Source organism: Diaporthe citri, assembly GCF_014595645.1.
Source record: "Diaporthe citri strain NFHF-8-4 chromosome Unknown scaffold_3, whole genome shotgun sequence".
Lineage (NCBI taxonomy): Eukaryota > Fungi > Ascomycota > Sordariomycetes > Diaporthales > Diaporthaceae > Diaporthe > Diaporthe citri.
In genome coordinates, this window is record NW_025064848.1 from 2,914,316 (window position 1) to 2,924,818 (window position 10,503).

The 10,503-nt window shown below is 51.8% G+C and overlaps 4 protein-coding genes across 4 annotated transcripts; 2 read left to right on the top strand and 2 right to left on the bottom strand.

The window, feature by feature from the left end:
* Positions 1–925: 925 nt before the first annotated feature.
* On the bottom strand, positions 926–3,358 carry INS49_008380 (uncharacterized protein; the record flags this gene model as incomplete). Its single annotated transcript, XM_043169123.1, has 7 exons — positions 926–1,216; positions 1,266–1,376; positions 1,459–1,803; positions 1,886–1,947; positions 2,009–2,571; positions 2,631–2,689; positions 2,762–3,358. 7 exons carry the CDS (start codon positions 3,356–3,358, stop codon positions 926–928), a joined length of 2,028 nt encoding a protein of 675 aa, XP_043026803.1.
* Positions 3,359–4,084: 726 nt separating this feature from the next.
* Positions 4,085–4,954, top strand: INS49_008381 (uncharacterized protein; the record flags this gene model as incomplete). Its single annotated transcript, XM_043169124.1, has 1 exon — positions 4,085–4,954. The coding sequence occupies one exon, from the start codon at positions 4,085–4,087 to the stop codon at positions 4,952–4,954; it is 870 nt and encodes a 289-aa protein (XP_043026804.1).
* Positions 4,955–5,438: 484 nt separating this feature from the next.
* INS49_008382 (uncharacterized protein) lies at positions 5,439–8,544 on the top strand (the record flags this gene model as incomplete). Its single annotated transcript, XM_043169125.1, has 4 exons — positions 5,439–5,951; positions 6,006–6,875; positions 7,803–8,221; positions 8,499–8,544. 4 exons carry the CDS (start codon positions 5,439–5,441, stop codon positions 8,542–8,544), a joined length of 1,848 nt encoding a protein of 615 aa, XP_043026805.1.
* A 288-nt stretch (positions 8,545–8,832) lies between these two features.
* Positions 8,833–9,933, bottom strand: INS49_008383 (uncharacterized protein; the record flags this gene model as incomplete). Its single annotated transcript, XM_043169126.1, has 2 exons — positions 8,833–9,508; positions 9,569–9,933. 2 exons carry the CDS (start codon positions 9,931–9,933, stop codon positions 8,833–8,835), a joined length of 1,041 nt encoding a protein of 346 aa, XP_043026806.1.
* Between the last annotated feature and the right edge of the window lie 570 nt (positions 9,934–10,503).

Below are 10,503 nucleotides of genomic sequence, written 5' to 3' on the forward strand. Positions count from 1 at the left end.
ATGAACAGGATTTGCCTTGCTGGAGCTATGATGGGGAGACTGGCCAACACACCTTTTATGTAGTCTGAAGGAAGCGACCCTACAAGTCTTGCTGATCATGAGTGGATTGAACAAGTTGTATCACATGGTGATTTAAACAGCGCTTTGCGCTGAAGACTGGGATCTGGGGGTGAGACCCGTATCGCAAAGCTTACACACGCGATTGGCGGCCAGAGTTGCCAAAAGAGACCAGAGAGGAGAAGCGAGCCAGGGGGCAGGAGTGCGATTGCCCTTCCAGCCGAAGTGCCTAGTCAGCTTTGTGAATGCAGCTCATGCTCCGTCTCTGTATGAAACACTTCTCGACACAACTACATCAAAACGTCTTGCTAGGCCAGAACAGAAACCTGATTCGTCAAGATTAAGAAAGTAGCCCGCCCAGCATTTATCGATTGGTGACAGTGCGCTTTCACTTAGTTCATGTTTCTCGCAGGATTCAGTTCCCCGCTTTACAAAGATAATAGGCAGCGTTGACCATTGGAAATTTAGAGTGGTATACCAACGAGACCGAATCGCCAACGGGCCCGCTCGACCTCAAACGGTCTGCTCTCATAGAGCCCAGCGTGACTCAAATACTGAAGGTCAGCAGAGATAGCCTTCGCTCTGCCGCGCTGGATGGAACACGGTATGCAGATGTAGTTATCAAACTGGGCAGAGGATGCCAGTGATTTGCGTAGTAGAGGAAAGTCCATTTGCAATCGGCTTGCCTGGGCAAACGTTCTCACTGCTCGCCTCTTCTGACGGTGTCCATGGTATCATGGGTTGCTAGAATCAACATTTCTCCGAGGTCGTTTACGAAATGATGAGTGGTTTTCTGAAGACAGCTTCTCCAAGAGCTCGCTCGTATTTGAGACCTTTAAGTTTTTGGCTCCAACGAGGCTTGCCCTCCTCAAGCTGCTCCACGATCGTCCGTTCTTCCATTTGCTCGAAATTTCTCCGCAAGTTCATGCAACCATTGGTTATCAATCTGAGCCCACCAACGCAATTTCTGCGGCAAGTTTTGTATGGTTTGGATGAAAGCATTCCAGCTCCTCGTTGAAGTGAAATACCAAGCCATCAAGATACAGCCAATATACGTCAGCGCCGGCACAATGACAAAAGTTGCCACGAAAGCCACAGAGGATGGCCGCGTGCTCTCGCCCTCAGAGGTTGTATTCAAGATAGGCAACGCCCAGAACGCCTGCAAACCTCTTCAGTACAGCACTGATAAGATAGGAGACCATACCTACAGCCACGAATCCCAATGGCGTGTATATGACCGTCACAGCCGTGAATACATAAATCGCCCGGTTTATGGTCATTGCCTTTATCGCTTCCCTGACCGATGTTGCATTGAACAACTGAAAAACATAGCGTCAGCTTGTTCAAGATCCGGTGGGATCTAACAATGCGGGAGACACAAGAAAGTGAAGGATATCATACTCCATCCTGCAGTGACTTGACTTCCTCTATCTTTCTGTCGATGCGATCTCGCAGTTGAACCGTCATCGTCTCGAGCAACCTCGTCATTTTCTTCCGCTCGGTTTCCCAACGCTCCAAGACTTGATCCCCCACATCCTCCCTCATCTTAATGTCCCTTGCAATCCACCCCTTGTCGCTGTTTGCAGTGTCGCAGAACCTTTCCCATTCGGCAAGATTGGCCACAATCCGCTGCCTCGCTATTCGCAGCAACTGAAGGGTTGAAAAATACCGCGTGGACATGTGCATCGAGCTCGAATCATCAAACATATAGCCATTCAACCGGTCGGCATCAAAGGTATGGTCCATCTAGTCAGGCTTTAGCATAGTACCGTCTCCATGATATATATCTATGGGTTTCTGTAGAGTATGACCGCGCTTAAATACTTACGTCGAAGCTAGTGTCAATATCAATAGTATCCAATGTATTGTCCCAGCCTTTCTTCCAAGTTTCTGCCAGAAATAAGAGGGCTATAAGAAAGTGTGCTAGACCAGTCAATGATCCCAAGGGTACTGCGCTCAATGCCCAGTGTATTAAACCCAGGGTGAAAGGCTTTGGACTCGAGTGTGGGCGTCACCTCTTCCATTCCATAATCGCCAACCAGAATGAGCTTGAAGGCCCCGCCGTCACCCATGCTCATGGTGAGTGATACCGACAGGATGCGCTCTTTGAAATGCCGTTCAGTCTGCTCCTCATCGCGGCTCGGATTCTTCCCGCCATTGCTACTCATATGAGTAACACGCCTGATTTTTGCAACTTGCCGTTTAAGTGCTAGGCCTTCAAACCGGGGCGCGGACGGCCCTGTCTCCAGCCAGTCCACAAGTGCGAAATGACTTAAGTGGTATTGCAAGACCACGACCCGGTCTGTCGAGATATGACTGATGGACCGTGTTGCTGAAGGATTATACAGATCGCAGAAACTATAGATGAAGTCTCGGAAATAACGTTCCTCACCCCAGAGTTCGTTGCCCATGCGGTAGTTGAAAAAACCCTTGGCGAGGGCAACCAAGGTCTCAATATCCATCGTATTATAACGGCCCTGATGCGGTCCCACACCACGACGACCCAAAATCGAGCTGGGGTCTGTCAATATACCTAGATAATGTATCAGAAACCCCGAGCATTACTGACTTACCAAATCTTCCCCGGAGCCTGGGGGCCAGAGTCCTCAGGGATGCCGAGGACTCCATGGTCCTAAATTGTGTCAGTGAAGACTCGTTTGCCACCTTGGAAGCAGGGAAGAAATGGAATGTATGTACTACTCACTGATCTCTCAGGATAATACTGTATCAGATCTCGTCTTGCTGCCACTCCGGCTCTGGGCGGTGACCACCGTTCTTCGATGCGCGCACAAATCCTGTCAATCCATGAACGATGTAAGTCGTCCAACGGGTCTGGAGGTAGAGCCAAGTCTTCGCAGACTGTGTTTGGTCCGGGTCGTAGCTTCACCCAAAAGACGGTACCTTCTCTGAGCGGGGCGCTCATGGATCTATGGTCGTATTTGAAGGTTTTCTTGCACTTTTCGAGGCTCGCGAAGTCATTGGACTCCTCAAGCAATTTGTGGTTGTGCTCTAGCCTCGATCTCCAGTCCTCCTGGTAGATGTGTGGGTAGGGACGATCGGCTGCCTTACCGCCAGGTAGTGAGGATGGGTTCCGACAATCTTCGTTGCTGGCCTGTTCTGAAGCTCCGTCTATAGCCTGGCTCAGCGTCTCGACTTCCTCACGTACATGTTGGAGGGCTGTGGCGAGGGTTTCGGCGATCCCAGCAACGACTGCGGATGCTGTGGCCTCGGATGAGTTTCTGGATCCTGCTGGTATCCGTGATGATGGAATGTCGGCAACAGCATCATGAGATGGAGACATGCTCTACGATGCTAAAACTTCTGCCTAGAGAGATGAGGCAGACTTGTGTCATGGGAGGATGGGCCGCTGATCATATACCCCGCGCTGTAGCCGATATACCGTCCAGAACGCGTGCTGTTCAATGCGTAACGGAGCTGGTAAGCGTTTTCATTCCTTGTCTGCAGCCTGTACTAGACCTTTATTCGATGACCGGTGTGGCACCTGCCCGGGGGATCGAGTGGTTTCGTTAGAAGTGCCAAGAACGCCACACATAGGCCGTCCAACAGTAGCCCCTGCCGTCAAGCCCTGCCTGGCGCTTGAAGCAGCGCATCGGCATGGAGATGGCTTGTTGGTAGCACAGTATTTGGCATCGGTATTTCTTGCAGTACAGCGAGTTGTCACAAGTGTTCTCGTTGAAGGCTACTTTGTATCCAAATCATGACTGTCTTGACCTATGTCCCAAGCTCAGCTAGAGATGACAGTGGGCTACCCGCCATTGGATTCTAGACCAGGCGGTGGTACTGCTGGTTCTCGGTAAGGTATATAGGCGTGAATGTATATCTGCTTTACAGTCACTTGCTTTCATTGTCTATACCAACTATTGAGTGCTTCCAGTTCGTTTGACAGCTTCTAACGCTGCATATTTCCTTTGGAAACAATGAATTACATGCCCTGCCCTGTTGATAATACTGCCAGCTGTCTTATCTTGCCCTTTCCTTCCCCATTGATAGCAATGGAGCCTGCATGATGCATGCCAGTGTGCCCTGGACAATTGGATCCGGGAGCAAGATCGTCTCCCCTGACATGACAGGCGACCATATCGAAGAGCTATTCAGGGTTGACAGTGTTGCTACGGAGGAGCTCCGAGAGCGGGTATCACGAGAGGTGAAAGACCAAGAGACGGCTGAGAAGCTGAAGCCATGGTACGGAACTTGGTGCAAGCGGCCGACTTTCCACGATGACTACCTGCCAACCTTCAACCGCGAAAATGTCACTCTGATCGATACCAACGGCAACGGCCTCGAGAGTCTGACAGAAAATGGCATCGTCTTTGATGGAGTCGAGTACGAAGTCGACTGTCTTGTGCTGGCCACCGGCTTCGTTGTCGGGGGCTCGAGCAACCTATCCGAGAAGATCGATGCGCCGATCACAGGGCGTAATGGCGTCTCGTTCACGACAGCGTGGAAGAAGCCCGGCTCTACGACTGCCTTCGGAGTGTTTTTGCCGGGCTTTCCAAACTTTGCTGCCACCTTCTATCGTGGCGGTGGATTTTCATACAACCTGTCGTCCGTCTACGACGTCTTTGCTCTCTTTGCGCGTGTCATGGAGACAGCGCACCGCCGGAAGAACAATGAACAGAAGTTGGTACTTGATATTTCCGAGAAGGCTGTGGAACGTTGGGCCGCCGAGGTGGCAAAGAGAGCCACCTGGTTCAGTCCGCTCAGTGTCTGCACACCTGGCTGTTATAATGACGAGGGAAAAATATTCAGCAAAGAGGAGTCTACCAAGGTAGATGAGGCTGAATCAAACTATGCCAAAGCCAGGCAAGCATTCTGGGGTTCCGGTCCTCTTGATTATCAACTCACAATTGAGAGCTACATTGCACAGAAAGGTTAGCATCCTGCAAGACTTTGCTATTGATATAGTCTGGGTCTCACCGTGTTAGAATACTGGCGTGAGAATTAAAAGAGCCTCTGTGGTCTGCATCTTTTTTATTTCATGTAATTAGGTACCTAGTAGGAATGAATGCATGTAGCTCTATGAGATTAGGCCCAATGCAGGCAAAGGTTAACACAGTGATATGAGCTGATCAGTGAGGGTTTAACCCTTCGTGGTTCACAGCACATCTTGTGGTCTCAGCCCTACGACAGCCCCACGACAGCCCCATGAATGGACGACGTCAGAGCGGTGTACTGTATTGCATCACTATCGCTGGTACCTGCCGCACAAGCGCCATGATTTCTTGACCTTACCCACCACTACGATTGTAAGTTCCCAAACGACCAGGAGCTGACGGCTTTCCAACATCAACGCTACAGTATAGAAGAACGAACTCGCAGCCCATATACCAGCCCTCTAGGTGCCTGTCAGGTCGGCCGCCATGTCATCCTTGAGCAGGCGCCTCCTAGGCCAGGTGAGAAGCACCCTCCAGATCGGCAATGACTACAGCGTTAAACCCGCCGGGTTGTCATGGAGGAGCAACACCTTCTTCATCGCGTCGACGGTAGCCGTGGGCCTCTTCACGGACCTCTTCCTCTATGGCCTCGTCGTCCCCATCCTCCCATACATGCTACAGGACCGCGTCGGCCTCCCGGACGACCAGGTGCAGTCAAACGTCGACGGGCTGCTAGCTGCGTATGCCGGGGCTTCCGTGCTTTTCAGTCCCGTCGCCGGCTACATCGCGGACAAGACCTCTACCAGGCAGGCGCCTTTTCTCTTGGGGCTGGTTGCACTTATGCTTGCGACGCTCTTGCTCTTCCTCGGTACCAGCATGCCCGTGCTGGTCGTGGCGAGGCTGCTCCAAGGTATCAGCGGTGGTTTCGTCTGGACGATAGGGCTGGCCCTGTGCTTGGAGACCGTAGGGCCTGAGAACCTTGGCAAGACGATTGGCTCGGTGAGTTTCATGCGAAATTGAGATAGAGACAAGCATTTCTCTAACCAGATACAGATCTTTTCTTTCATCTCAGTCGGGAATCTGCTGGCGCCGCTTCTCGGGGGCGTTCTATATGAGAAGACCGGTTACGCCGGTGTCTTCGGCATCGGCGTGGCTATACTGGCTATTGATTTCATTATGCGAGTGCTCGTGATCGAGAAGAAAGTTGCGAAGCGCTACGGTGCAGCAGATCCGCAGTCTGTCGAGGACCTCGAAGCTGTCCAGGGTCACAACACCGATGGCCATGATTCGAATCAGGCACACAGCGAGCAAGGGGAGGAGGAACCCCTCCTGGGCAAGAAGGAAAAGCATTACTTCAAACTGTCCAAGGACCAGCCTGCGATCGCGCGGAAGATCACCATCTTGCCGTGTATGACGGACCCGAGGCTGCTCACCGCCCTCCTCGTCGCATTTGTCCAGGCCCTACTGCTGGGCAGCTTTGATGCCACAGTACCTACGACGGCAAAGGAACTCTTCGGGTTTAACTCGCTTAAAGGCGGGCTGCTTTTCCTGCCCCTTGGAGCCTTCGACCTAGTCATTGGACCACTCGCCGGTTGGTTTGTCGACCGTTACGGGACGAAGCCTTGTGCAGTCATCGGCTACAGCTTCCTCGTACCCGTTCTCATTCTGCTCCGCCTGCCTCAGCCTGGGGGCAAAGATCAAATATTGCTATATGGTGGTCTGCTCGCGCTCTGTGGCGTCGGGCTGGCCATCATTGGTGCGCCGTCTATAGTCGAGGCAGGGTCCGTCGTACAGAAGTATTATGAAGCGAATCCCGACTTCTTCGGCGACCAAGGACCGTACGCGCAGCTATACGGCCTGAATTCGATGGTATTTGGCCTCGGGTTGGCCGTTGGCCCTGCCCTAGCAGGAGAGCTCAAGCAGGTACTTGGATATGGCAACATGAATGTTGTGTTGGCCTCAATTAGCTTGGCGACGGCTTTGCTTTGTTTTGTGTGGATCGGTGGTAAGCCTAGGTTTCTCACAGATCGCATGCAATAGTTTTAGAATAGATGCGCAACAAGATCGGCTTCATCATCGATGTGTCGAGCGGACCACTGAAAGCTATATGGATAGCCTACTAGTAACATAGAAGATTATTTAGAATTCCTATTCCGTTTCCCTTCGCCTCAATCAAATTCTTCCCTGGAGTCACTGGTCAGGGATTTCACCGTAGCTTCATTTAAAAGAAAGCAACGGGGCGAAACAAGATTCGTGAGAGCAGTTACGTGTCTCAAGTTTGCAAGGAGGCTGTTTCAATCAGTCCTGCCGCAATGCTGCCACTTTCTAGCTATACGATTTCGGTTGAAAGCAATTGCTTCTTTCATACTCGGGTCGTCACATACAACGGGCAATAAGTACCCCGCAGACGGGCGCTAATCCACTCCAAGGGTTGATTCAAATCTACAAGTAGCAGCCCATTCCCAGCATTCAGGCTTGCCATACTCATCAGCATATTTTGAAGCGACACAGTCATGCTCTTTGGCAGTTCAGACAACATCCAACCACTTGGCACACACGCCCAAGCACCAAGTCAAATAAAGGCTCCCCCATTTTTCATCCTTTGTATTTGAGTCTCAAGTGCTACTCGTTATTTATTTGTCGATGGCCTCAGGATTTGGTCCACTAGGCCCTCGGAACGGGAAAACCCATGTCGACTCCTTCCAAAACCATGCAGACAAGCCAGCTCTCGTAGTATTCGAGAGCTCCAGTCCTCTTCCGTTCCTCTACAGTTTCTCAATTTACTTCACCCACCCAGATGCCTCTCCTAGCAACTGTCACGCCGCATTGCTACATCAGACGATAACGCAGGGTCCGCTATACGGCTCAAACGTCGTCGAGTTCCGTCTAGATCTGTACTTCATCCCCAGTGGCAGTCAAGAGGATTGCATGAAGCATTACCGGGCCGAGAAAAGCGCTCGAGGCAGTTTCTGGACACAAGTCGATGCTGTCGGCCGGGACGAGCGGCCCAGTGATATCAGCACCAAGATGCCAGGACTGGTCCCTTCTTACGTCCACGACAAAGCCAGATATCGCTACCATGGTCTCATATACATCTGTGACGAGGCGGACTGGCGGGGCGGAGATCAGACCATGAAGTGTGTCGAATTCGACCCACTGTCTCGTGAGGACTACGAAAAGTTCAGCAAGGATCCGGGAGACCCCCGGGAGCCTGACGTGCTCCCAGATACGTACGTCAAGGTCGAGGCTCTGAGCGAGAACAGTCCAGGGTATGGCAGGCAGCTACCTGCGCCGCGATTTTCAGTGGGATCTATGGGATACTTCATGTGGGATAGAGTTCCACAGCAGAATTTTGGACAGGATGCTTGGCAGGAGGCTCGGAACCGGGGCTGGACTACGTGGTAATCATCTTCACAGATCAAGGCGACACAGCGTGATGTGCAGTGAACGGATCACTAAATTGCCACATGTGGGATGATAAAAGACTAAATCATGCTGCGCCTGCATCTGGTAGTTGGGGCACTGCATGTACATAAGGTATTGTAGGATGGTTATGGGATTTACGGAGCTAAACGGACCGAACCGTGACTAAATTACGGGAGTAGTCAAAAGTAAATCCCGCAGCGTCTCGATGAGGCACAACTCCTGTCGTTAGTTCTGTGTGAACAGTCTCATCCTGGAAATATTATCATCAATGGAGACACTTTGGTATTACAAGGTCTTCCAAGGCCTGTTGAATAAGGGAACCATGTATTTTTCTTGTCTGGGGCAGTTAACATCTGCAATCCATCCTAGTCCTATTCTTACCCTAAGTACAGATCAACAGTTCCATATGTTTTATTTGCGGGTGCTCTGCAAATAATTAGATACACCATCCCCTTCACTCAAGAAACTCGGCCACTTTATCTTCACACCAGTCATAAACCTCACTCGCCCGCCCTGTTCCTCCCTCCTCACGTCCGCGCAATGCCGCAACGAGATCTCCTCGCTGTCCTGGATGCCACCTGCCATCACACATCGCATACCGCCCTGCAGCGGCATCCTCAAGCGTAACCTCATCGGAAAAGCCCATCCACAGCCAAGTGTCCGCCCCGTGGGGTGAGGCATTTCGTAGCAGAGGCCAGACAAGGAAGTAAAGCCAATTCGGCACATGATCCCACATGCCCGTGACGTAGTTGCCCGGGTTGCCGGCAATGTGCAAGACACCACCGCTGTTGGGCTGGCGGCGCGCAAACTCGGACGCCAGGAAGTAGCACGCCGCCTTGGTCGAGCTGTAGAGCTCATCCTGGCCGATGTTCAAGTCCTTGGGCGACCCGGTGTTGTCCAGAAATTCCTTGCGCACGCCGTCCTTTGGGCTTCCGTTCTCGACGAGGAGAGACCCCGGCCATGTTACCCGCACGCTACCTGGTGGTGCCTGTTTTGCGGTGCTGGAGAGGATTGGCGAGAGGAGCCGGGTCAAAAGATAAGAGCCGAGGACGTTCGTCGTAAAGTGGTACTCATGGCCCTGTTTCCCAACCGGAGCGTCTTTCCGAGCTCCAGTGCCTGCATTGTTGAACCTGTCACAAACTCAGTATTTCACGATAAAGAAGTTCTGAGGCTGGGAGGCATTGACTGACAGGATATCCAAACGCCCGTTTGGGCCCTCCCGATTCAGGAAGTGCTGAGCGGCGGCCTTGACGGTCTCGAAGTCCATCAAGTCCATGGGTATGAATTCCAGACTTCCCCTCTGCTTTCCAGCATCTTCGGCCTCGTATTGCGCTTTGATCTTGGCAATGGCGCTATCTGTCCGCCCTTTGGAACGGGTAAGGATGTAAACCTTACCGCCGGCGCCGTATAGCTGGCGTGAAAGCTCGTACCCCAGTCCATTTGATCCGCCCGTCACGATAAAGACCTTTCCAGCCTGGTTTGGCAAGTTGGCCTCGGTGAGCGGTCCCGCTGGCGGGAAGTGCTGCGTCCAAAGCGTACCAAATGAGACGGACATGTCGGTCTGATGAATGGATAAGCAATAAAGGAAGTTTGGGGACGGCGTCGTGAGGGCAAACCTCGCGCTTCTGTCACAGATGGTAAAATGGATCAAGTTGGCTTACCAAATCTGCGAAGGGTTGTATTCCTTCTCAAGCACGATGCCACGACTACACCTTGGACTAGGATGCTGGCGTCGGGGCTAGTGAGACGTTGCATCCGCCATGCTTATTGGCTTCACTTCTCCTGTTAGAACGGCCCTGGGCGGCAACCCCAGAAATTGAACTCACGCGCCGTTCATCCAATTCTCCATTAAAGTCTTACCCTACGATTGAAGTAATTTATGTTAAAGCTCAACGTGTACACTGCTTCAAAGCATGGATTCCAAATGCGAGAAACGACATGGTGCCAGGACTGAGATTAAGACTGGAAGGATTCCGTTGGAACATTTAGTGTCAGCCCCGGGGACAGGGTGACTAGTAAAATCCGACGCTCATACTAAAGGCTATCCTGGGATATATCAAAGTAAGATGAGCACCAACTATTTACTTGCCTCTCAATTAATTCGGCCGTCACTGGAGGGCCACAT